The sequence below is a fragment of the Callospermophilus lateralis genome, chromosome 19 (assembly GCF_048772815.1).
Source record: "Callospermophilus lateralis isolate mCalLat2 chromosome 19, mCalLat2.hap1, whole genome shotgun sequence".
NCBI classification, from domain to species: domain Eukaryota; kingdom Metazoa; phylum Chordata; class Mammalia; order Rodentia; family Sciuridae; genus Callospermophilus; species Callospermophilus lateralis.
Genome location: NC_135323.1, coordinates 10490557 through 10518514, shown reverse-complemented (window position 1 = coordinate 10518514; position 27958 = coordinate 10490557). Strand labels below are relative to the sequence as shown.

Below are 27958 nucleotides of genomic sequence, written 5' to 3'. Positions count from 1 at the left end.
CAGTGAGTGGTTCACCAATGTTAAGCTTTAATAATTTATTCTGCGTAATGAAAAAGAAAAGATACTCTGAATTTTAAATACTTACTAACACGTTGTTGGCAATATATGCCCTTTCACTATACATTTTATTTTTGCTTTGTCTGTAACATACTGAGGAGGATGTTGAATAAATATACATTTTACCACACACACGCACGCGCACACACACACATTGGTGACAGATAGATATATTTCAGTTTCTTCTTCCTCCCATCCAACTCTTGACTTACACAACCATAAATTTAAAAAAAACACTAGCACAGTGGTGAAGGCTGCTAAAAAGATGGGTCATGAAGTGTTCAAGTTCAGGATCGGAAAGGAAATAGCTATGAGGCAAAATAATAAAGCACAGTGACAACTCATTTCGGAGCCTGGTGACATGTGAATATACTCTAGGCTGAGAAAAGAATCTTCCTAATGTGTTGGTTTTTCAGGGGCCATTTCTAGGTTAAACTGAAGACAAAGGAGACTTTCCCTAAAGTTCTCTGAGTCAAAAAAAAAAAAGATCAAATTATGCTTCAAAACCAAGAACGAAGGTCAATAATGCCTGTCTCCCTCCCCTGGCTACTTTCCCCAGATTTGCTTCAGGGAAGGTTTTCCTGCTGAAGGCCCAGGCTTAGTCTTGTACTGTCACCTCACCACCACCAAACCTATATTTACTCCTTTGTGTCCTGATGGGTTGATGAACGAGAGACAATTATCTTCAGGTCCTGCTGAGCTGGGGAACTGCATTCTTAGTAAACACCCAGTCTACTAAACCTCAGACTAAAGAAACAGTGACTTACAGTATTTACGGCCACTATGAAAAATGATTTCTTCCTGTGTAATTTTAAGGAATATCAAGGGAGGTACTATGATTTAAATAAACAAAACTCAAAATGATTTCTTACAATATTTCATGTGTTTTCAAGTTTTTAGGCAAAAAAACTTGTAAAATCAGAACAGCAATGATGATCTATCTGGCTTTTAAAAAAGGCTTTGAAAAAGCTACACATGAGTTCACCAGTAAATTGGATATTTGCTAGTTGGAAGGAAAAAGGCAAAGTTAGTAAAATGTTGCTAGAAAATAAAGTAATACTTTAATTTTGCAACGGCATGCATCTGTAGTTCCTTTATCAAAGACTCTTTGATTGTAAAAATTCATAAAAAAATTTGAGAAAAGTAAATATTTGATGAATATATTGAAAGTTTTCCATAACTGGAAATACATTAAAATACACTCATTTAGTTGGGAGAGGAAGTAACAGGGAGAGTCTTTCACCTATAATGACCAATTAAAGTTCATTAGAAATTACTGGTCGAAATTCAAACATACAAGAGACGGAGTACCTGTCTTCATGTCCCCGTAGGTACAAGAGCAGGCAGCAGATTTTGAGAGTTGAGGGACACTGGAAATAAATACAGTTGAGACTGTTATCCACATTGTATCAGATGACACGGGTTGCTTAATATGGTAGCTCTCAGAAGGACTTAAGTTTTGAACGCTTGGAATGAAACCCCCATCATGGAACACACTATGTGAAGATTTTTGTTTTATGTAATGACACAACAATAAAAGGAAGGTGGAATTATACAAGAAAAAAATAGAAATTATATACCCGAAGCTGAAGTGCTAGGCTAGGGTAAAGAAATGTGATAATGACCATTGTCATTTGAAGTGGTATGTCTATTTTAGTGGTTAATACACTATGATTGAACTCTTCCATAAAATAATAAATACAGAAGTGAATGCCAACAATTAATGTTGTCATCATTCAGTGGGTTTGTTTCTTACCCTGGAGGGTATAGTTTTATCCCTGGGACAAAACTGGTAGCTCAAATCTTTATTCCACCTGTTTCCTTCTCTGTTCTCTACATCACCTTACGGAGTTCATGGTCATCAAACTGGCTCTTGATACCCCTCAATTCTTTCCTGAAGTGCCCTGTAGGGAGTTCCAAACCCACAGTCTGCATCCAAGGGTTCTGTATCGTGGATTTAACTGAGAATCTAAAAGATTTTGGAAACAAAATAAAACTGCATTTGTGCTGAATATATATAGAACCTCCCCTTTGTCATTATTCTCTAAACAGAACAGTCTAACAGCTACTTACTCAGCGTTTACACTGTATTAAATACTTAGATAATCTGAGATGGTTTAAAATACACAGCAGGATGTGCACAGGTCGTGTGCAAAGACTACACTGTTTTATAGGAGGGACCTGAGCATCCATAGATTTGGTGCCACAGGAGGGTTCTGGAACCAGCCTCCACGGACAATGAGGGACCAACATACTTTTAAGTACCAACAAATCAAGATGCCAATGAGAGGTTCAGTAAGTGCTTTTGTTAAAAGAGAAGACACATTTCTGTTACAAGGGTCACTGTCCTAGTTCGTCATGACCAACCAAGAAAGAGCTGACACTGAGCAAAGGTTATACCGGATGATAGGGACAGCAGAACTGATGCCTATAGCAGCTCTTGAGGTAGAAAATTGACTGCTCGTTACTAAACAGTGAATAATGATAGCTAAGTTAATAATGTTTAAATATCAAAGTTTAAAAACTGCAGAGATGCTATGGAGACCTTGCATGCACACCCCAGTAAAAAGCAGACCTAAGTCAATCAGGAGGAGATTTAGAAGGAATTAGTCTCTTTATACATTTCATTTGAGCTTTTATATATTCTATGCTTTGATCTTCCATTTATCTATAATCCTTTTATCTCAACAGGAAAGAAAGAAAACTCAATCTTAAAAGCTTTGAGGGTTGCTCATGTTGGAGAGCTCACCCAGGAAAAGGAGGAGGTGCCTGGTACAGGAACAGGAGGCATGGGGACTCAGAGGACCAGGTGTTTCCGGAGGATGTGGTATGAGTTTCTTAGTCTAGTGAAGACAGGTGGGAAAAGTGGGAGTCTTTACAAGACTGTGAATATTCATTTGGGCTTAGAGATCTTTGGGATTTAGGAGACTGACCATGTGCAAGAAGTGAGAATTCTAAGGGCTCCTGCACCTGTACCACTCGATTCTGTGAACAGGTAATTCATTTTATGTCTTAAAAGTACTGGTTTCCGATAACCAAGTTATAGTAGGTGCTGCATATATTTGGGTGGTTAGGAGACTTCGTCAGCCAGCTTTAGAAGCGGCTCTCTTAAATCAGCAGTAGGAAGTCCCCAAGGAGTATGAAATTGAAGGAAATGTGGTGGAAAGAACTGGTGAGGAATGGCAGAGAGGCTCCTCCTCAGGGTTCCAGAGGGCCCTGGGTAGAGAGCGGGTAAGAACATGATTGTGTGTCTCATCAGTTCGTGTAGGAGACACAAATTCCTGCTTGCTTCCCAGCAGCCTTCTATGAACACTCGCAGAACCTCTGTCTGGTCCTGACACTCCTCATTTAGAGATGGAATATACTAGGCCTGACCTGGACAGTGCAGCGGGTAGGGGAAGAGAGAGAGGCCAGGGACAGTTAGAGAGACACCTAAGCCCAACGTGCACAGGAAGCTTGGCTTCTGGTCCACCGACCTTGGAGACAGAACGCACAATCCTTGAAAGCACTGGAAAAGAAGGAATCACTGAGCGGAGGGTTAGTAATGACCCCGTGCGGCTGGCAGGGAGGGCTGCGCCGGTCGAGGGAGGACAAGACTGCTCACTTTTTCACCTTCCCTTGAGACACGACTTCCGCGTAGGGGGTGTGAAGGAACTCGTACAGCTGCTTGGCGTTGGCAGCGTGGCCCAGGAGGCCCGTGAGCTTGTCCAGGGACAGGCTGGCCAGTTCTGCGATGTTCTTGACGTGGTTCATCAAGGAGTGGCAGTTTTTGGCGTTCACTCCGGGCATTTTTAACAAGAAGTCTTGGGGGCCAGGGTTATACTTCTCCGACTCGGGGAGGGTTTCGGAGTCGGCCGTGACCGCCAGGGCCGTGGCCGCATCGGGCTGCGGCTTATTTTGTTTCAGTTCCTCGAACAACTCGGCGGTGGCATGGGGGGACGGGCACCAGAGAAGCCGCAGCCTGGGGAAGTGAAGCGTGAGCAGGGTGAGTTTGGAGCTGACGTCGTTGCTGGAGATCTCCTGGAACAAGGCACCGCGGGACGCGAGGGAGAAGGGCTTGCTCGGGTCGAACTCGATGAGCAGCACCGGGCGCTTGTAGTAGCGGGACATGGAGACGCACTGGCTGTAGAGGCGGCCGTTGTTCAAGGAGCCGATCAGGTCGCTGATGCTCTTGCGCTCCACGCACATCTCCGGGGTCAGGATGTAGTCGCCCACCTCCAGAGTCACCGGCTCAATGTCGATGCCCCGGCGGTGGATCAAGGATGGCAGCTCACTGCGAAACTCGCGCATGTCCACTACTATGCTCTGCTGCACTCCGTTCTGTTCTTGGCCACCTACAAAAAAAAGGGAGCCTTTTCAGTAATGTCACTGGGGAGACACCCTTGGAGGAGCTCTGATAGAGTTTGATATCGTGTTTCTGTTGTTATCCTCTGATGGATGGTTACATAATGCCACGTGGCATTATTCCACATTTTTCTCTCTTTTCTACAACGTTTATTTATAGAGAAGGCAGAGGTGAATTCCCTTAAAACTAAACAGAACCGAGAGGCCTCTATGGGTCGTTCCTAACTTGCAATGACTCACGGGTACAGGCATGTCTGTTCTGGTTTGCGCTGGTTTGTTCCCTCCAAGGGCCCTCACTGTGCCCACTACATGGCGCTGGGCATGCACTCCCAAGTCCTAGGACAGAGCCAGCTACACACTAGACACTTTAGCATGCTCACTGAGTCAGTTGCCTTAGAGCTGCTGCAATGATTTCAGTGAGTCCAGAGAAAAGAGGGTCCATGGGAAAAGAGGACACTGCAAGAAAAACAGGAACACAGCTTCTGATGCTCTCATGTACACACATATCACCAGGGATGGTGTAAAGAGTAGGGCTGGGACTTAGGGTCCTAAGACTCCCCATTTCTAACAAAACTCTAGGAGATGCTAATGCTGCTATTAGGGACTACACTTACAGCTATGGAGGGTATTGCAGAGCTATGGCCCCCCAAAGATGCCCAAACCCCAATCTCTGCAAGGTGTAAACACTTGACATGGTCAGAGGGACTTTGCACATGTGATTAAGTTAAGCATCTGGAGATTGGGAGATTATTCTGGACTGTCTGGGTAGGCCCAGGTGTCCTTAGAAGTGAAAGAGGGAAGGAGGAGGGTCAGAGAGGAGAGAAGACATTGTAGTACTGGCTTTGAAGGTGGAGGAAGAGGCTATGAGCTAAGGAATGCAGATAGCTTCTAGCACTGGAAAAAAAAACAAAAACAAAAACAGGGAAAGGGATTCTCTTCTGGAGCCTCTGGCAGGGACACAGCCCTGCTGGATCTTTATCCTAGCCTACTGAAACCAATTTGGAATTCTGACCTTCCTGCAGAACTGCAAGACAATAAATGTGGGCTATTTCAAGCCACCAAGTCTATGGGAATTTGTTACAGCATCAATAGGAAACTCATATGGAGGCTTCAAGGATGGAACTCAAAAGGGCAGACTTCCATTAAGAGACTTCTGTGTGGTACCTACATGCTCTTATATATCCTTCTCATAGTGTCTTCCACTCTGCAGTCCTTCATGAAATGTCACCAACCTTGATGAGTTGTTAAGAATCTTATCAAAAAAGACACAGATGTTCTAAGGCAGTGTTTCCCAAAGCATGGTCCAAGGACCACTTCCATCAGAGGAGATGCAGAGTCCATTCCACACCCACTGAATCAGAGTTTCTATAGATGGAAGCCAGTGAATCTATAGTTCTAGAAGCACTTGAGGTTACTCTGGAGTCTACTAAATTCTGAGACCCAGTGGTCTCAGTGGCCCTGACCTCACCAGTATTAAATCAACTCAATTTTATTGTTTTTTTCATGTTGCTTGGCCAATCCCAGCTGTTTTCATGGGTTACATTTTTATTTTTTATTTTTGTTGTGCTGGGGATGGAACCCAGGGCCTTGGTGCACGCTAGGTAATCACTACCACTGAGCTGGACTTTCAGCCCCACCAGCTGCTGTCACAGGAAAATGGGGACTTGGGAGTGGGAAATGGCTACTTCTGGTTCATGGTGTACTTGGCCTTCGGCAGAACTTGTTGGCATGCCAGTGCAAACACTGCACAGAAACGAGATTGCCAGACACCTGGGATGTATGTGCCCAGAATAATTCCCCTAGGTGTACACCTGAAGGGAGAGGCAGAGGAAGGAGGGAGAAATCCTCTCAGCTGGAGGTCACATTGGCTTTTTTGATTTAAGACCAAAACCTAATCAGCATCCACCAAAGTTTCTTTGGAAAAGAGCATTCTGAGTCTCAATCAACTGTTCTAGATCTAATACTGGATACAACCACTTCTAAGCTTACGAGCCCGGGATTCAACCTGATGTGTTTTACAGGTGACCCAGTGGCTTTGTTCTGGGGAAGATGTGTGGCTATTAAATGGCAGAACCCAGGCTGGAGTGTGGGCGCTGATGTCTTCTCCGTGGCCCCATCTCTGTTTTTAGGAGTTTTTGGAGAAAAGCCAAGTTCCTTCCCGGCAACAGAGGTTCTTGGCAGAGGGCAGGACTCACCGGCTTTGCGGGTGTCTGTGGACGCATTAGTTGATGCTGCGCCTCTTGCAAGGTCCAGGTTGGTGTCGTCTCGGCCTTCTCTTTCTTCAGGGATGACCATGCTTGCCTTTTCCCTGGGGGAGGAAACATCGACACATTTTTTTGAATTGATTTCGAAATTCTAGATTTTAATCTTTTGAGAATTTTCATATCTGATGTGATCTACGTGACTGTCACTGTAAAAGAGAGTATGAGAAATACATCAGAAGGGAACACACAGGTGCACGTGATGGGTGAAGGGAGCGGGAAGAATTTCTTGGTTGGGTGCTACTTCTTGATCCTCTAGAGTTAAAAAAAAAAACCCAGCTATTTATATATTTTTTCTATATTCAAGTATTTTGAGACAATAAACATGCATGTAAAAAATGTTAGAGTTGATGTGAAGCTGTGTGTAAAGCTAACGTGTTATTGGTACTTAAAATGAATCATTTACATATATATTTTCAGGGTACTCATTAACTAGAGGTTAGAAAATCAATGATTAAGAAAATGAAAACACACATACGATAGCACTTTGATTTAAAAATCTCCAGGTGGGTGGCTCCCTTAAGCACCCTCAATTTTAAAGGGAAATGCAGGTTCATGCATGAACCAAATTTCTACCAGAGATGGAAAGAGAAAATCAACATCTCAGCAGTAGTGTTCAACCATCACTCGGGTATCCACTGAAGGACACTGTGCAGTGCCCCTTGTGCTGGGCTAGGCCCTGGGGATGCAGACACCACCGTGCAGGGACCCCTAACTTCAAGGTGGCTCGGTCTGTGTCTGTGATTGCAGATCACAATTCTAACTAAGGCTTGCAATTCAAAGCTATGGCATGACACGTTCCTCAGCAGTCACCGCCAGAGTATCCTAGGTTTGCTGTACTCATTTTTCAAAACCAGTAAAGGATGCTATAATTAACTCATGAAACAGCAAGTACTGAGTGTCTCATCTGTGCCAGGTATGACAGGAGAGACAGAGTCGCTGGGCCTCTTCCCTCCAGGGGCTTATAGCCGAGTTGAGGAAACAAAGAAAGCCCTGGAAAACACTTGCAGAACTGAGGAACTGCAGCAGAACGGGCCAGAGTAAGCGAGGCAGAAGGGGCTTGGTCAGTGCTAACCAACCTCAGCAAGGGTCGGAGCAACTGAGATTTTCTGATTAAAGGAAATGAAATCAAATGGACCAATTCTTCAGCCACTCTGGATAAATGATGTTTTAGAGCAGAATACCACTTAAAAATACCACTAAAGAACAGAAATGATAATTTTAAATTCTAGACTATTTGAAAGCATCTACAGATGCAAAGTTATTCTCAGTTCAGCATAAATAGATGGTGAGGGGGCAGACAAGGTTCTAGCTGTGCTTTCTTCCTCATTCTCCCCGCTGGACCGTCCTCACCTTGGCAATGGCTGGGGAGGCCATGCCTTGCTGCTCCACCACAGCCACTCGCTGGTTAGGACAAAAGGCTAATCAGGCAAGAAAATTTTTGCTCCTATAATTTTTTTTTCCTTGAACATTTGGAATTAACAAATTCATTGTTTTTGTTCTTTTTTCCCCCTCTTTATTTCTGCTTATTTGAGTAGCTAAGCTACATATCACACGTGGGCCGGCATCCCCTTTCCTGATTGGTCTGTCACCTGTCGGGGGGCAGTGAGAGTGCAGATCCTGTTCCATGTCCTGAGAATCTGAACCACTTACTGGCTGTGTGACTTTAGGCAAGTCATTTAATGGATTTTTGCCTCAATTTCTTCATCTGTAAAATGGGGCTAATAATAAAACTCACTTCAAAAGACTGCTCTGAGGACTGCGTTAGACACGTAAGCTGCTCTGAACAGCGCTTGGCCCAGAATAACTGCAGCATCCGTGTGGCTGTTAGGACTGCTGTACTGTCCTTAGAATGTGGTAACCGCATCCCCGAAACATCCAGGGTTACACTAAAAGACCAAAAATGATTTCAAATGATTCCATGACTGTTTCCATTTGTGAGAAAAAAATAGACCCCAGAAATGAAACCTGGACTCTGAGGAAGATAAGCCTTTCTAACCAGTCTCTCAAATTCACTTAATAGGAACTTGCCATCATCGTAAACCTTTTATTCCTTGTCCTCCCATTTAGCATAACTATCAGAGTTAGTCTGCGAGATAGACACAAAATAATTTTGGAAATTCAGCATCCTGCTTCTGCTTAATCTAAGGTACTGAGGGCTCCTGCTTTTGCTTTGATATTTTCAGTGACATATGAACAGCTTGCACAATATTTTAATATAGGAAGGAGGTGCTGTATTAGAAGTCTCTCTTCAAATGGGCACTTACTCAAGCCCTCCAGCGAACCTATCTTGTGACTGTATCTTCTAACAGTAAAATTTCCAATAGTCTCACCACTTCCTTTGAAAAGCCGTGACCTCCTCAAGACTTTGCATGCTGAGGATCTTACAGTTTTCTACCCGGGGAACATTTTATTATCAATACCTAGCAGTGTGGTCTCTTTTCTCTTATCATTTGTAATCTACTCATCTTTAACACAGCCCAACAATTCTTCCCCTGCCAGTTTGCCTGATTCATTCCCTTCTGGTTAAATAGGAGTGTTGCTTTTGTTCTTACACCACCCATGGAGGCCTTGGCAAAAGCACATTATCTTATTCTCATGTTCAATTTTCTTCTAAGTACAGAGCGGGGGAAATGCTCTTTCAGCAGAGAGACACCTCAAATGCTGTTTTCTAAACAAACACCTCTCAAATTCCCCAGGTTTTCTGGGAAGGCAAATATCTTAGGATTCTAGATAGCAGAACCATCTGACTGTTGTGTAATACGAGAGATCTCATTTATGGCAAGTAGGCAATTGCCATTGAGAGTTTAGAAAAAGTTATGGTGGATCTTAAATAAAATTAGAGTAAAACCTGATGTGGAAACATTGTACCATTGAAGTGGGGGACTCCATGTTCCAGGTTCTGCTGGGTGAGGTCTAGGTGTGGGGGTTCACTTACATGTCACTGAGCATAAACCAGAGTGACATGGGGTCCCCTGTACCTGACCACTACCTACTAAAAGTACCACTTGCTCAATTAGGTTCCTGATGTACCAAAGAAGAGGCAGCCACACAGCTAAAGGCTGGTACAGAAAACCCACCCCCTCAGACGATTCCTGCCTGGCGGTCTAAGCTCCTCTGGCCACCGTGCCCTGCAGGGAAAGGGTTAATTCACTTGACAGGAGATGTTCAAACTGCCCACTTCCCAGACAGGCCTGTCTCCTTGGGAATGGCCTTTGGCTCATGAGTGATGAGCCCTGGAATATTCTTCTTGGTAAGAGGGCTTTGTTTGCCTGAGGCCTTGGGCCCATGTCCCCTTGTCCCCGTTTGATTAGACAGTTATGCTAAAAATGTGGCTCGTGGTGAATGCCAGGTTTTGCTCTGAGGTTTGGGGTCTGCGTGGCTGGGCCCCCGTGAAAACCCTGGAGGCCAAGGCTCTATGAGTTTCTCTGCGGCCAATCCTTGCCTGTGCGTTCGCACATGGCTGCCGGGAGAGTTAAGCACATCTCTGTGACTCTAGGGCAGGACACCTGGAAGCATAATCCTGGTTTCCCTGGATGTCACCTGCCTGTCTTTTCCCTTGATTTAATCTGTATCCTTTTGCTGTAATAAACCCAACTGTGAACATAACAGTCTTTCTGAGTCACGTGAACCCTTCTAGAGAACCAGTGAGTCTCAGAGTGGCCTTGGGGACCCTTGAGGGGAACACTAATACCCTAATCTGAATATTTTAGCTCTCGGTGTTCATTTGTGATTTGGTGACAATTACTTTAATTAGAGACAATATAGGGAAAGGATGTTTTTTAAGAAAGAGTAAAAAAATGGGTAGGAGGTACTGGCCCACATCACCATTCTTTGATTCTAGCTCCTTAAATATCTCTTAAATCTGTCCCGTCCTCTCCATTAACCCAGTGATGCAGGCCACCTTCTCTCACCCGACAATCCCATCAGCCTTCTGACTAGTTTCCACGCTGATTCATTTCTCAGTTTCATGTCAGAGAAAACCTTTACTAATTCACCTAAGTCACATTCCCACTCAGAGCACTGCAGTGCTGTCCTGGGCCCTAAAGTCCCAAACCCTCAGTGGGCCTCTAGCACTCCCGAGCCCTTTGTTCAGCGTGACCGCTTTCCACCCCATCTGTCTGGAAAATCCCACAGCTTTTTCCAGAACCAGCTTGAACACCCCTGCCTCCTGCAGCTGCTCCCGACCGGCTTCTGGCCTAGGTTGATCCCTCCACCCGCTCTCCTGCTAAATCTTTTCTTTTACCTTTGCTGTTGGCAGTGCTCTCAACCCTATTTATTATGCTCTTTATGGTCATTTAGAGTCTAGGTCTTTTGCACGGGAGGACAAACTCCAAGAAGGCATAGACTATTCCCACCCAGAACATAGAGGCAGTGTGGCAGGATGGCTGTCCATTTTTGAAATCCTGTCTAGTGCCCTGGCAGGCTGACTGCCACTAAAAAATAATTTTTGCCCTCTTGTTGCCACTGGTACCTCGCCAGTGTCTGAGGGGTGGAAGCCTGGTGTGGACCTGCCACACTCATGCAGGCCGTGGTCTCTGAAGGTCTAGCCTCTCTGTGGCTTAGCTCAATGATGCCTGATCCAGCCTTGGCCCTGGCTTCTGAGGCCCCTTAGAGATCATCTTCCCATACCTAACTGCAATTTCCAATGACAAGATCATTGACAAGATCCCTGGTGGAGGATCATCAGATTTCTAGAAAGCTTTCAAGGGCAAGAGGTAGCCAACCAGTTTGTAAGTATCTCATAAACATTTTCCTTATGTTAAGCTGAAAAAAATTTTTTACTGGAATTTGGATTGTTACAGATCTCCATTATTAAAAGCATACAAATATGTTCAGATAAACAACATCTTAATTTTTTTCTCCCTGGAATGTTTCTACTGATGGGGATCAGAACTGGATGGGTTATAAAAGTATTTCCCAGTAAATGGTAAAGTAGCCACCCACCTACGGACAATGGAGATTTTACAAGGAGGGGAAAAAAAATCACAATTCAGTGGAAAAGGAGGAATCTTGTGCAGAAGGTGGGGAGGAGGGAGACTTAAGAAGACATTTCTTAAAGAAGCAATGTTTTAGTAAGATTTTGGATGTTTCCTATTATAGTTTTTTAGAAGCAGAAGTTTTCTTTAACATTTTTCCCAATATAGGTCCAGCATCCCTAATCTGAAAAATCTGAAATCCACAATGTTCCAAAACTGTCTAAGTGCTGACATGATAGTACAAATGAAACATCCCCCGGCTGACTTCTGTCGTGGGGTGCAGTCGAAATGCAGGTGTGCTACAAAAGCTGTCTCAAATGACCTTCAGGCCATGTGTACAAGGTACATTTGAAACATAATGAACTTTGTTTTTAGACTTGGATCCTATCTTAACGAATCTCATTATGTATGTGCCAATATTCCAAAATAAAAAAAGAAAAAAGAAACAAAACTTCTAGTCTGAAGCATTCCACGTAGGGGACACAACTGTGCTCTATTAACTAAACTGCTGAAAATCAGTGGAGATGGTGGGAGAGAAGGGGAGGAAGAAAAGGCAAGTATGCAGGAGGCACAGTCTGGGGACACCCTGGCTGGACCCCACTCCCCATCCTCCCCCTCCCCTTTTGTCCAGGGCTGGAGCATCTTCCCCCACCCGAGAGGCCCCTGGCCTGTAAAAGGCCTTTGGTGTTCTCGAGACATCCATGCTGATCATTGAGGGAGTACCTGATGAGTTTTTCAAAAGCTTCCTTTTCTTTCCTCAGAGCGGTGAGATAGCGTTGCTCTTCTGTGGAACCTCCATATATGAGAAAGTAAACCCTGCAAGTCAAGACAGAACTCCTTTAGGCTGCAGGAACGTACTTTTTAATCCATGAAAGGAGCAGCAGAGCATCTGAAACCAGCAACCCAGGCTGCTCAAATAATAAATGTTTGACTAAGAATCAAAGTTACCATTCTTTACGTACTTAGTCAAATTCAGCTGCCTAAACCCCACCTGTCAAAGGTCTCAATACCCAAAGAGGTTTTTTTTGTTTTGTTTTGTTTTGTTTTTTTAATTCTTTCATCAAATGGGGGAACAGAGTGAAGGATAATACTGAAATCTATCTGGAGGGATAGAATAATTCTTTCCTCATAAACATAAAACAGAATTTTAGAGGCTTCTCTTTTTTTAATTTTTTCTCTGCATCTCTGCCAAACTTAAGCTGGAGAAGAGTTATAAAAACCGGCTTATAAAAGGTCATGATGGTGAAAAATAAACAGATGAATCTATATGACCTTTACCTTCACAATACTTTCTTGGTTTTCTTTTATTCACATATTAACAGAACAGAGCCTTCACACATTTTATATAAGTACATGGATGGAAAGGACATATGGATTCTATTAGGCATCTCAAAAAATAATTTGATATATTTTCTCTTAAAAAGGCCTGCTTTTAATATATCTTGTTTGCAGCTAAAAGCTGAATTAAGCACCTCTGCTCCTCAGTGGTTTTCTTTATCAGAGGTACTCTCCCTTTTCAGCCTTGGTTTTTCTTTTAGCCTTCATCTTCCTGGATTATGTTTCTCTGACGAACAGACAGGGAAATCAGTGGGCAAAGAGTTAAGGGGCCTTGGCTCTCCTGTGGATGCATCCTGTGGCTGAGGCCAAGTCCCTCGCCACTTCTGGGCCTTAGTTTCCCACTGACAGAGCTGGTAGCTGTACCCTGGGGTCTCTTCTGCTCCAAATAATATGCTATTCTGTGCTCAGACAAGAAAGAAACTTCTACACACACACTAGCTACAAAGTTGATCGATAGTAAAGTATGAAAAATTTACCAGCCTGTAGTGATTTTACCAGCTTCATCTAATCTCTTTATCTTTGCATTATTTCTGATCCAGCTCCTCCATTCATCTCCACTCTGAAAGGCTGCATTAGTTAGACTGCGAGAAAGGTTTCTTTTGGCTCTGCTTTTGGTTCAGGCTGAGTTCAGGATATTAATTTTGCTGTTTATTTCCCCTCAGATAAGTGGAGAGCTAGAATACTATATTCCTTGGGAGGCATCATTTTCTCATGTGGTATTTCTGTAGATTTTTTCATTTGATCCTTCTTGAAACTCAAGAAAACTGGGTATAGCAATCCTCCCCCAAATGCTTTCATTTTATGTGGATGTAATTTAGAGAGTCACTTATTAAAATTTATAAGAAAGACATTTTATAAGATTAAAATGATTCAGCCAAGTCATAGTTATAACTTCTGGTAGAACTTAGAATGCTAAAACATTCCCTAATCTTTTTCAGATACTGCACCCCATAAGTTGGAAACTATCACAGAAAGAACACTGTGCAGCGCAACAAGAACAGGGGTAGTCCCTTAGGTCTGATGCTCAGCTACTGCATCTGACATTCGTCCCAGGCTGCTCAGATTCATCAAAAAGCAAAATAAGGTTCCATAAGCCCAACCTGCGTGGTCACACTGGAATGTGGGAGGTAATAAACTGCCCATGTTCTTTGTGACTTGCCTCAGAGGTTTCCCGGGCCTGCTTGCCCTGTAGATTTCCAGCTGCCGGACAAAGGTGAGCTCTGCGTCGTAGAGCACCACGTACCGCGGCTCCACTTCGTGCAGCACCCTGGTCAGCGCATACGGGTCACTGCAGCCCAGCAGTGGGTGGATGATGGTGAGCGGCTCCTTGAGGATCCCGTAGGCGGCATCCGAGGACAGATTGACATCGAAGGCTTCGTGCTTCACCTCCTCCTCGCCACTCTCCGGGCTGCTGCCCGCTTCTCGGCGGTAACCTTCCTCCACGTCCGCGGCCTCTTCCAGTTCCTCTGACTTTCCTATCATCTGAGTCAGCGTCAACTTTCGCTTCTTCTTCTTGAGACTCCGGTCTTTGGCCGAGGCCCGGTCTTTGTTCTGGGGCTCTTTGGGTCTTTTGTTGGATTTCATGGCTCTCTTGGACCCGTCCTCCTTTCTGAATCTCATCCACACCTCTTCAGCTTTGCTGTCCTTCTCAAAGGTCTTCCGGTAGAGCCTCAGCAAGAAGGCCTCGGCGCCCGCAGTGAGGTAGTCCCGCAGCTGGGCGCACGTGCGCTCATCGCTGGCACAGATGAGCACCTGGCCTAGAAGCAGGGAAGAGCGTTACCTGGGGATTGCGCCGGTCCCTTCCCACGTCCCCCACTGCTTCCTCCAAAGCAAAGGCATCTCAGCCTCCTCTAAAGGAGCCACAAGTTACAAATCGTCTAAAAAGGGTCTTGGGTGCTCATTGCGTGCCTTCCCTTCCCTCTTTGGCAGGGTTTCTTAAATCTTTTGTGTCAAGTTGAAGCCAGAGCTATTTAGAGTCTCATGGAAAGTACAGCCGCAGCAGAACAGTGGCTTTAAGGAAGCTCTTTTTAATTAATAACTTTGCAGAGGATCTTTTATGCCCAAATAAATTCCAAATGGATTATAAAGTCAAATGTTAAAAATTAACTCAAGAAGAAAAAGAAGTGGGCTGGGGATGTGGCTTAGCAGAGCTCTGGCCTAGCACGCGGGAGGTGATGGGTTCGATCCTCAGCCCCACATAAAAGTAAATACATAAAATAAAGATATTGTGTCCAACTATGACTAAAAAATTAAATAAATAAAATAAAAAAATAAGTGACTATCCATCTCTTGATGGAGATGATGATCTAGATTTAAAAGCAGTGTAAGAGGTTGGGTGTAGCTCTGTGGTAAAGGTGTGGCAGAGGAGTTGCCTAGCCTGGCAGGCACTGCAAAACAACAACCTCCCCCCAGAGACCTCTGTCTTTACTTTATAATATAGAAAGTTGTATTTAAGAAAGGTGAAGTCACAAAACTTTTAATAACTATGACAAACATTAGTAATTGTTACTGTATGAAGAGCTAATACAAACTGTGGACATAGTCTAAATTGGCCAAGGAAATAAATACGATTCACAGAAGAAAAAAATGCATTTCAGAAACTATGGAGCTTATCAGATATCAAAATTTAAAACATCTTCTTCAACATTTTCTTAAATTTTATTAATTTTAATAAAACTGTTAGATGTATATAAACTATATGTACAATACGTGAGTACTCATAACAAACAGCTAGGTTAAAAAAGAGATAAGCTCTTATGTTGCTAAAAGAAATGAGAACTTGATAGAAATTGGTGTGATAATAAGTCTAAAGAACTTTAAAAATGTTAATTCCATTTGACCCATTAATTCTATATCCAAAAATTGTTAACTATGCTATGACTTTAACAGTGTGAAATAGAAAACTCTTAAAAGAAAACCTGGAAACACACCAATGTTAACATCAGTTGCTAGAGGCAATTTCTCCTTCTCCATTTCTTTATCTTTTTCACTTTTCTGCAGTGAGCACCTATGACCCTGAGTCATAAATCATAGCAGGTAAGTTCTGGGATATTATTATCAGTGTATTTACTAACACAAGGACTGGGTGCTCCTTGGTTGCTTTGTAGGAGTTCACAGACTCAATAGATACTTTTCTTTTTGATCTGGTCTTATTTTTAAATTTATAGTTCATGTTTGGTCTATTGTGCCAATCTACTAGAACACCCATGTTTGAAGACAGCAGGCCTAAAATTTGTATTTTTTTCTAGGGTTAGCCCAATGTCACTCCACAGGAGTTAAGCCTCTTTTGCTGAGTTATAACACAAACCCATTGGCTTATTCCTTAGGGATTCCAGATTGAAGGCCTGGTGAATACATATGCAGAGATTAGCTGAATCTTTAAATAGAAGTCCTGATAACCCAATCAGTGAAAAACCTGCTTCATGAATGTACAATGATTTAACCTGGAGAAAAATCACATCAAAGGAATAGAATGGAAACTGCTGTAGGATCTGCATTCTACTGGCATTTATTCAGCTACAGTTTATAAACAAAATAGTTAAAGAGCTTGTCAAATTAAGGCTCATTTGAAAGCCTCTGAAAGCAATGTCATCATGTCCTTTATTCCTACCTGGGCCACCAAGGGCTTCGCTCTCCTTATTTTCGGCCTCAATTTCTTTCAGTACTTCAGTCAGTGCCTCCCACTTGGGGTTGCTTTCTAGGACCAGTTCCTTTTTTGATTCTGCGTAGACATAAAAGATAACCTCATTCTATGTGAAATTATCTACTCCTCAGGTATTCCGAAGGCTTTTAGTTCACCAGCACCATCTCATAAGTTTACACCAGCACCCTTCCAGTTATCAATTGATGGAATGATGCTAGATAGAACCTGCTTTCCTAAAAAGGGCCTACTTAAGGTCTAAATGACAGATACTTCAAACCAGCACTAACACAGGTGGTATGAAGCCTTAACAGAAAGTTACATGCATGGTGCTAAAAGGAGATGGTTCTATGTTAGCTGTCTACTGTGATGCTTTGTACGGGGAACTGGTATAGAGTGATAGTATTATTTCCAAAATCCCCCCAATTTTTATAATCCTGAACATGGAGAAAAGAAGAAAACAATCAAACATTTATTTCTACAAATACTCAAAGACAGCATTAATATGTACTAATTAATCTCGAGACAGACCTTTAAACTAGACAGAAAGTAAGTATTAATTCTATCCCATCCCTTTAAGAAAACTAGTGATATTTGATACTATATTTAGATGTTGAAATCAAATCCGCAGGTTCCTCATTCTAGTCTACTTACATTCTTTAAAGGTTAAAAGGGGGCAGGCATGGTGGGGCACACCTGTAATCCCAGTAACTGGGGAGGCTGAGGCAAGAGGATTGAAAGTTTCAGGGTAGCCTCAGCCATTCAGCAAGACCCTGTCTCAAAATAAAAAGTAAAAAGGGATGGGATGTAGTTCAGAGGTAAGGCACGCCTGGGTTCAATCCCCACTACCAAAAAGAAAAAAAAAAGTTACACAAGACTTTAAGTGCCAAGATAGTAGTTACTTTGGAGTTTTATTAAAAAAATCAATTTATAGTTTTTACATAGCAGTAAGAATACTCTTGATTGGTATTGGATCATTGTTATTTGGAATCCTTTGGCAATCTGAGATTTGTCATGCTCAATACCTTCAATTTATGAACAAATAACATGCACATATATATTTAACATGTTGCTGAAGAATGTAATTTACATTTTTAACTTGGTGTTTCCACGCCAAATACTTAAATAAAAGACACTCTTAATGACTTAATTACCTTGCCCTTCTTTCATCTCCGTTTTTTCAGGCATTTTGCCTTTTTTACTCATTTTGGCATCTGGAACATGATAAACCCTTGCTCGAGCATTTACGAACATTGAGGTGCTGGAGTCAAGAAACAGCCAACCTAGTGCGAAAAGTTAAAAAAAAAAAAAAAGGCTTCAATTCATGGTTAATTTAAAATAGTCTCTTGACGGTCAAATGACCATACCCAGTTGGCCGCCATCTTCTTTTCTTACCTACCAGGACTTCCCTCATATTTATGGCCTCTACCACTGTTTGGCTAGACTAGTGATTTTTGAAGTATGGTCCATGGACTCCTGGGTGTTCCCAAGATGTTTTTAGGTAGTCTGTAATGCCCAAACTCTTCTCAAAATAAAAGACATTATTTGGCTTTTCTTTTATCACTGTGTTGATATTTCCAATAAAGGTATAAAAGTCCTGTGGTGGGTCACTTTTGTTGATGCATTTGTGTAAACCAAGGCAGCGGTAGGAAAGTGTACTAGCAGTAAATTCATTCTTTACGGCCTTACGTTTATAGGTTATGACTTAAGAATGATTCTGAAGGAGTATAAATTATTAATTGTATTAAATCTTGACCCTTTGTGCCGAGGGTCCTGGAATGGGGGAAGGGTGTAGCTGGCAGGAAAATAAGATGGCAGCCAGTTGTGTATATGTGTTATTTCCTGCAAATCTCTTCTTTTCAGTCCTCAATACTAGCTGATGAAATCCACCCCTTGCTGTCTCTTTGGGGAAAATGAATTTTAAATGCCTAACAACTAAACTTCCAGAACACAACCTATTTCTAAGTTGGAGACTGCCTGTACTATACGTGGTCTTTTCTAGAAATAAAATTGCCTGGAATGGATATGAATATTTATTATTACACAGAACAGAAGTTATGTAGGCGGAAACATTAGCTATCAATAAAACCTACATCCTTGTGCAGTGAACATAAAATGTAATTTGAGATCTTAGTATATAACATGTAGTTGAATATAGCACGTCCCATATCTGGCCCCCCCAAATCTAACACTTCATTCAAATCAACTCCTAGAATAATATTAATAGTGTTATATCACACCTGAATTCTGACCAAAAGCCTTCTCCGTTGCTCTCAGAGATTCCAGAAGGTTAAGAAATGTGACACAGTCGTACTGGGAGAGATACTGTAGCAAAGTTCTCAGTATCTTTAAATCCTGAACCAAGGATTTGGTTTTGGCTCCAAGCTGGTGCCACAAGGGGTCCAGATAATGGCGGATTGTCTAAAACAAGAATAATACTGAGTATTGCTAAATATATTCAATACAGCTTTCTAAACACAAACTGTACCTTCAATGAGGATTGCTCCTTGTTCCCTAAAAATGGTTAGAACAGTAAATTTTCACATGATATATACTTTACTACAATTAGGACCCCAAAACATTATTCCCCAAGGAAGTGACTAGAAAATTGCAGTTCATAAAATTCTAATAATAAATCTAATTTTTCAAATACAAAGTCGAGTATCTTATTGGTACAATATTTATGATCAGATAATAGTCAACCTATTATTATGTATATCTATATTATTGTCAAGGAAGGAAAAAGCCTAATAAACATCAGAAAATCAGTATTTGTTTTAATGAACAGAAGCAGTGTCATTGCACAGCATCTCATCTAACAAACTGAATACCGAGCAGATAGTTATTTGGATGACCATGTAATCTATTGGCCGAACCAGGACTCTAATAAAAATGAAATGAGTTACTATTAATAATTACGCCAGGACCACAGGAAGATGCCAAGACTGTCCTAGACAAGTCGGGACATAAAACTAACGACATGCCTCTTTTGTAAAAAGATCTACAAAAGGTTAATTTTTTTTTTTAACAAGATACAAGCTATGTCTATGTTTAAATGTGACTACTAAAAGAACATCTAAAACAATGCTTTGACTTTTATTAGCCAGTGGATGATAAACAGATATCCTGTGTAAAATATATGGGCTATTTTTATTTTTCTAGTGTTTAGTGTCATATATAGTATATATGTGTATGTATAATATATATGATATATGCCATTTATAACATATATACAAATTATCAGCACTCATTAAATTATAACACACTTTAGGATGGAGAAACAGAATACATGAAATTAGTTTTATGTGTTAATATAAAAGTTATAAAAGTGATTCTCTGAAAGAATCAGAGAAATGAGAAGTTAAACTTGTTCTTTTTGATAATCATCAGTAACACAGAAATTGATTCAGAGCTTTAAAAAGACATTAACATCTTCTACCAAAGTATAACAAAAAGTTGCTTGGAAATTTTAAAAGCCAGCATTTTCTGGATCTATAATTCATTATAGCATTAGACATTTATATACCACTATTAATATTAACATATGGTGAAAAAAAACCTCCCTGAACTAATGTCATACCATTTTCTCAATTTGGAATGTAATTTTAAGACACAGAGAGTTTCACATTTATCATCCAAGTTATTTTTTATTCCAAAAAAGAGATGATAAATTCATGCATAATTATGAAGCATTCTTATGTAAAACTCTTCTACCTGTAGATATCCAAATGTTGCCATTTCAGAGCAAAGTTATTTATACTCCTCTTGACTATAGTTAAAATAAGAGATGACTACTTACAAAAGAGCTGCAAAATTGAGTTATGCTCACACGCTGAGCCGCCCTATTTTACTACAAAGACTTAGGGATAAACCAAAGCAGGTATACCTTAAATCATTTCCAACTGAATTCTAAGATAACAGCAAATTTCTATTAAGAACACTGCAAATATTAAAAGAACTTGCATTCTTTAAAATGACAACAAATCATACTTAAAGTAGAAAAGAAAAAAAGAGCACCTTGTCGAAAGGTTTCCCAATAGCGTTTTCTAAAGATAAATCTTCCACTTCAAGAGTTGGGTTGTGGCTCTTCAGCTCCTTGAGACATGCATTTAAGATGTCCAGGATGGCCGTCTGGATGGCGAGCATGGCAGGTGTCATGGACACATGGATCTCCACCACCTCAGGCTTGTGCTGCTCTAAGAATGAGTGGACGGACACATGGAACCTGAAGAGACAAATAGTTTCTGGAGTTTCAACAGAGCTATGTTTTCCTGGTTCCAGTTTTTAATACTGTGATAGTTTTTGCAAATGCAATTATGGAATGAACAAAATGGAAAGCAAAATGGTAATGTTTTTAAGATGACTTTGGACCTCCATCAGTAGAAGTAAATCAAATAAGGCAGGGTCAGCAGACTCTGGTCTGGGCCAAGTTCAAGGCCTGTTTTCATTAGGCTTATGAAACACAGTCCACCCGCTGTTTCCCATTGTCTTCGGCTACTTTTGATTTTTCAACAACAGAGCTGAGTTATTGTGACAGACCATATAGCCTGAAAACCCCAAAATATCTACTCTCTGGTCGTTTATAGGAAAAGTTTGCTGATCTCTGAAATAAGGTACAATCAAAAAAGGAAAAGTATTACAACTCCTACTCTTTTTTTTGTGTGTGTGTGTGTGGTGCTGGGGATCAAACCCAGGGTCTTAGTGCATGCAAAGCAAGCACTCAACCAACTGAGCTATGTCCCCAACCCCAACTACTACTCTTAACATACTGTATGAACAAAATACTTGCTAGCAAAGGTTGCAAAAATGTTTGAAAATTGAAACTTTGTTTTCCCTGGAAATTTACATAAATTCTTCAAAAATCTTTCTGCATCAGTTCCCCAGTGAGTAATCCTCAAACCCGAAGTGGCTGAACTGGCCAATAAAATCTGCATTTCAGTGAAAGGTGTTGTGTCTGTGGGCCTCTAACTGCTGGGGGCTTCACTAAATGTTTGAGAAGGAGTAAAGTAGCTGTCTTTGAGTGGATCTGAGTAACTATCAGAAAAAGAACTCTCAAATCTCTTTCTACTTTCCAAAGATTCACAAATGGGGTGACCACATATACTTATATCTGGATGCATTTGTTAGGAACATGATAGGGCATCTCTCTAGTACAATTCGTCACTTTGACATCGTATTATATTTATGTTCTATTTTTAAGGTGCAATTAAATCACAGCAGACCTTGTTACAAAAATGTATTACACATGATTTACCTTGGCCATAGGTGGAGCTTCTTCACAAAAAGATTTCTCATCACTCTTTCCACGTGACAGAAACCAGTATCAAAGGCCACGGCGTTGTCTGTGAAAGCTTTGATGAAACCACGTTTGTTTTTTTGACGAAAGAGACGCAGGATGAATGCTTCCTGACAAGACTCAATTATCCTGTGGGCTCTGTACACCAAGATGCCTAAGGGGGGAGGGACAGTTTAAGCTACAGAACAGACGTGCAGTTTTCACACACACACACACACCTGCTCATCCACATATTCCTTCTACCTTTTCTGGAATGCCTACTTGAGAAGGGGCAGGCCCTGTTCTGGGCTGGGGATACAGCCACGAGCAAAAGAGATGTGAGCCCCCACCCCTGTGGAACGTGGGGTACACAATATAAGTAAATAAAAATAGTTAGCACGTTTCAAGTGGTAAGGAGAAAGAATGAATGAGAAGAGAGGAAGAATGAGGCCCGGTGGTGGTGGTTTGGGATTTTTAGACAGGATGGCTTCACCAAAGTGATGCTTTAAAAGATGTGGGATGGAGAACAGGAAGAGTACCTCCAGAGTCATCTGGGCCAAGAATGGTCCCAGCTAAGGGAACAATAAGCCTCCAGGCCCTGGAATAGGGTTGCTGGCCTGCTGAAGGAAGCAAGTGGGCAGTGAATTCTTTTTGTATATGAATCCAATGGGAACAAAATAGTTTAAGTTTGGAAGTTCAGGCAACGCCTGCATCGCCTATGAGATTGAATGAATTTTCAGAATCAGAGTATCTTCAGTTTGAGTCTATTTAAACTAGTCTATTATAGAGTAAGAACCTTTAATGAATATACTTAATACATGTTTTCTCATTTATAAAATGAGACTTTTGGGCCAGAAGTTCTTTCTTATACACATGCCATTTTTCATGCAATGTGATTAGTGATGACAGGGAGAGACACAAGATGATATGAGGGTAAACAGATGTCATTTTCTGGATCAAAAACTCAGTTACTCTACGATGATTCTCAGAATATCAGGCCTAAATCAAGCTGGTAACCACATATACACAGACAGCTGGAGAGATAAATAAAGCCCTATGTAAGCGCATTTGTGTCTATATACATGTGCTACAAACGCACACACATGTACATACATTTGCCATACATATACGTGTGTATTTTCAGTACCAGTTTTTATCACTCACAGGGTTTGAAAAATGATACTAATGATGAGTTTGGAGCCCTTGTCATAGTTCAATAAACTCAAATCTTAGTCCGCTATTTTGTCGTTTAAATATTGGATCTAACAGGGCGCAGTGGTGCACACCTGTAATCCCAGTGGCTCGGAAGGCTAAGGCAGGAGGATTGCAAATTCAAAATCAGCCTCAGCAATTTAACAAGACCCTGTCTCAAAGCAAAAAAATTAAAAGGGCTGGGGATGTTGCTCAGTGGTTAAGCACCCCTGGATTCAACCCCTGTTAGATCTATGTGGATGGAACTAAAATTTACTCTAATCAAATTATGTTTCCAATGTGATAAAAATTAACTTAGAAATCTATAGATAAAATATTTTCTAATAACTTCCAATATGTATACATGCTACTTTACTACCCAGAAAATATTCTGTACTGAGTAGGCTGTTTTTCCAAGAACTCTCTCTATGTATAAGCAACTTTTTATTAGCCTGGTTAAAATATTACATAAAGTTAATAATAATAAAAATGGACTTCTAAAGGAAAGGTAAACCTCAGTTTTAGAATATGTAGTAGATGGGTCTTCCCCAAGGATTCTATGAATGGGCCATAGTCTAGTTAGCTTGGGTTGAAATATTATATAAAGTTAAAGATAACAAAAATATACTACTGAAGAAAAAGTGAACCTCAATTTTAGAAAATATGGTGTGCAGAAGGGTTGTCATTCTTCCAGAACCCAGAAGGAAGGAGAACCCATTTTGCAGCTCAGGTACTCTATGCCTCAATGGGAGGCACTACTGCATTCCTGATTTACAGGTAAAAAAGACCAAGGCACAGAGAAGTTAAGGAACCTGCCTAGAGACACAGAGCTGGTGCACAGTGAAGGTGAGCTCACAGACCGCCATATTTGAACTTAAGTTCACCATACTGCTTGCTTACCTTCATAGCTTTAGCACCTTTCTGCAAAACACAGGACTCCTTAATAAGTGAAATGTTTCTTGAATGAATATAAAACTGAATTCCAGCACTGGGTTTACAAAAAAACTCTAACATGGAACTTTCTTTTAAAAAAAAAAAAATTTTTTTTTTTTTTAAAAGATGTTCTGAATTCTCTATGGAGATAGCAGGATCAGTTTTAGCAATAAACGATGCATTGTCCTGTCTTACATTCTTTGGAAAGTACAATCTGGGTAGATAATTGTAAAGTTCTCTCTCTATTTAGGAGTTCTAGTTGTCAGGGAGACCTGGGAAAGAATGGCTGTGACAATAGGTGGGAGCAGAGAAAAGGGTTGGAGCTGGGGGGGAGTCAGTACTTTTCAGGGGGTCACACGCTCCAGGGAAGGCCCTTGAGTCTGTAGAAGTTCTGATGAGATTCTTACAGGGATCCTGGGGGAGAATCCCAAGGGAAGAGGAACTGGAAAGAATTCATTCCTGGCATTAATTTGCATTCCACTCAGCCAAGCAAGGGCAGTCCCACCTTCAATACTGGTTGAGACTTGATGAGAAAGGGGAGGGAATCTGGCACTTTTAATTAGGAACCACCTACAAGCTGGACCTGAGGGTGGCCTGGATTCCAACAGCTTTCTGCCTTAACTAGCTGAGGAGGAACGGACAGAGTAATAGTGACATCTAGTGGCAGTTTCTATGTGTCTTTCATTCTGTCAATAAATAAATAAATAAATAAATAAATAAATAAAACCAAGCTTAGGATAAAGTAGCCAACAGTAAGAAACTTCATGACTCAGAAAGATTTCTGGTTCAAAAAAGCCATTTTTAGGCTACCATTTATTAAGAGTTTACTATGTACCGGGCACTATGCTGAGCATTTTATTTTATCTCATTTAATCCTTTTAATTCTAAGAGGCACTATTTTCTTGATTTGGGCAGGAGGATTGAAAGTTCAAAAGCCAGCCTCAGCGACTTAGCAAGGCCCTTAGCAACTTAGCAAGATCCTGTCTCAAAATAAGACATAAAAGGGGCTGGGGATGTGTGGCTCAGTGATTTAAGTGATCCTGGGTTCATCTCTGGTTAAAAAAAAAAAAAAATGAGAAAACTAAGGTTCTAACAATTAAGGAACTTGTTTGTAAGCAACATGTTAGCATTCAAAGTCAGGTGAGTCTGGCTGCAAGGCCCATGCCACTGTAAATATCACTGCCTCTGTCCATCATGCATCCAACAACTGTGTTTAGTATCTGCCATGCACCAGTCACATGCCTGGGATGAACAAGGTCTTCCTAGTGCTTAAGAAACTTATCTCCCAAGCACGGCAGACTAATAAACAGGAAGATATAAAGTAGTGTTTTGGTGCTATGATGGGAGAGAAGCACATAGTAAACTGAGGGGGCACAGAAGCAAGGTCCCTAAATTAGCTATATGATATGAATTCCTACATGTACGAATTCTTTTCTATACATTCTGGCCAAAATAAAAACATTGTTCTAAAATTAATTAAGCAAATAATTGGCCTAATTTAATATCATAGAAATAATTACTCTTAAGAAAAAACAGCATTAATGGAACTATTCAAAGATTATTTACAAGCTGCGGGTGGTGGCACATGCCTATAATCCCAGAGGCTTGGGAGGCTGAGGCAGGAGGATCTCCAGTTCAAAGCCAACCTCAGCAAAAGCAGGGTGCTAAGCAATTCAGTGATACCCTGTCTCTAAATAAAATACAAAATAGGGCTGGGGATGTGGCTCAGTGGTTGAGTGCCCCTGGGTTCAATCCTTGGTACCCAAAAAAAAAAAAAATTTACAAACATTTCAAAATCTGGTTAAGTTGTAAAAGCAAAAGCCAGTTGACTACAAGTATTTATTGAACATAAAAGGCAAAGTCAAGCTTTATACATATAGTCATGCACCACTTAATAATGTTTCCATCAGTGATGGACCATGTATACAATGATAGTTCCATAAGATTGTGATGGAGCTGAAAAAGTCCTATGCCGCATGAGCTCCTGTCAGGTCATAACACAACCATTGCTCATTTGTTTGTGGTGAGGTTAGTCAAGAAGGACCTAGTGCTACTGTGCTACTCACAAGAAGGATCTAGAGTATAGTTGGGCAGAGCAGGCAGACAAAGATAAAAAAGTACACATGGATGTAGACATAATGAGATTTCAAATTCTTACCAGTTATTAAATCCGAAGGTATTCTGTCAGTTAAGAAATCAACCACCAGTATTCGACTTGTTGCAAATATGACACCGCCTCTTGTATAAACCTCATAGCGATTGTTACTTGCGATTTCATTTGTCACTCGGCAAGGGAGGTGTTCAACTCCTTCTATCTTCAGCTGACTGATAAAATACTCCTAAATCAAATCAAACTCATTAGTAGGTTGTATAACAAAGGTTCTGGTTTTTTTTTTTTTTTTTTTAAACTGGGGACTGAACCCTTGGGTGCTTTACCACTGAGTTACATCCCTAGTTTTTTTTAACTGTTTGAAACAGGATCTTGCTAAATTGCTTAGGGCCTTCCTAAATTGCTGAGGCTGGTCTCCAATTTGCCATCCTCCTGCACTGACTTCCCAAGTCCTTCGGATTACAGGAGTGCATCAGCACATCCTAAAGGATGTGCACCACAGCTATTGGGCAGTTTTTAATAGACTGCAGGTATTTAAAATAAATTTCTGCCTTTTTCAGAGATAATAAATTTAACAGTGAATACACAAGCTAGGCTATTACTTTATGCTGACCAATCAACCCATCTACACTTAACCAGGTTATTTTTTGTTGTTGTTGTTTTGTTTTTGGGGTCACACTATGGAATAAATGTACTTCGTCATTATTAGCACTTTAACAGTCACAACAAAATAACTTTTAAACTCTGGATTAAAAAAGATTTCTGCTACCTAGAAATGCTTTCCACTCAAGCCAGAAGATAACAAGGGAATCCTTTCTCCATATGGTGTTTTAGGATATTGGTTCTACCATGAACCATCCTAGAGGGACTTTAGAATGTCAACAGGTCCCTCAGCTCATTACCCCTCCAGTTTACTCTACAAGCACTGGGGATATGTAGATGAAGTAAATGGGATCCCTTACCCAGAAGGAGTTTGTGGTTACTTATATCTGCTGACATTTCTCCCCTGGCCACCTGCTCTATCTAGGGGGTGATCAGACTTGTCTTTCCAGGCTGTGTTCAGGATCAACAGTCCCCAGCCCAGTTGTGTCCCCCTTCCATCTTCCTCACTGTCAGCCCTTCTAACCTCAGTTAACCTTCCCAGGATCCCCAGCTTCCAGCTCCCTCCCCTCTGACATCATGGCCCTCTTCCCCTAGCCCTCCTGGGGGCTGTGCTATTTCTCCAGGCCTCCTTCTTCACTACAGGGGTTTCCAGCCTCAGCATCTTCTCCATCACCCTCTGACACCCCCAGAAACACCCGTAATATCCAGCTTTGGGACACCCCCCATTGTCAGGTCTAGATTCCGCTGCAGACTTCGGCGCCTCTTTGCAGGGTCCTCCATCCCACCCCCACCCCATCCTCCTCCTCCTGTCATTTCCCCGCTCGGCTCAGAGCACCTCCTCTAGTAGGGTCCTCGCGCAGTGACAAGGATCCCACTCAACGCCCTCCCTCGGTGCTCGGACCTGCCTCTGCTCCGAGCCCCGCCATCCCTGTCGCAAGCCTACATCCGCGCCAGGGCCTGCAAGCGCTCAGGGGCCCTCGGCGCCCCGGGGTCCCCTCACTGGCCGCCGCACCTCCTCGGCCGGCTGCGTGTTGAGCACCAGCACCAAGCAGGCCGGGTGGCAGTGCAGCCGGAGGAAATGGTAGAGGAGCCGATCTGCGCCGAGCCCGCGGGCGCACACGACCAGCCCGTCAGTGTCGAGCAGTTCCAATACCAGCTGCCTCTCATACTCCAACAGCGGCGCCATGGCTATCCGTCGAGCCGGCAATCCCGGCTCCATGGGCGCCC

The 27958-nt window shown here is 41.8% G+C and overlaps 1 protein-coding gene across 1 annotated transcript; it reads right to left on the bottom strand.

Annotated features, from left to right (window-relative positions):
* Nucleotides 1–3: 3 nt before the first annotated feature.
* On the bottom strand, nucleotides 4–27958 carry Ercc4 (ERCC excision repair 4, endonuclease catalytic subunit). Its single transcript, XM_076840514.2, has 11 exons — nucleotides 27744–27958; nucleotides 26177–26357; nucleotides 21874–22069; nucleotides 20637–20844; nucleotides 18860–19040; nucleotides 17774–17902; nucleotides 16590–16700; nucleotides 14139–14736; nucleotides 12365–12457; nucleotides 6597–6709; nucleotides 4–4391 (listed from the first exon to the last, which is right to left on the bottom strand). Exons 1-11 carry the CDS (start codon nucleotides 27948–27950, stop codon nucleotides 3658–3660), a joined length of 2751 nt encoding a protein of 916 aa, XP_076696629.1. The 5' UTR covers nucleotides 27951–27958; the 3' UTR covers nucleotides 4–3657.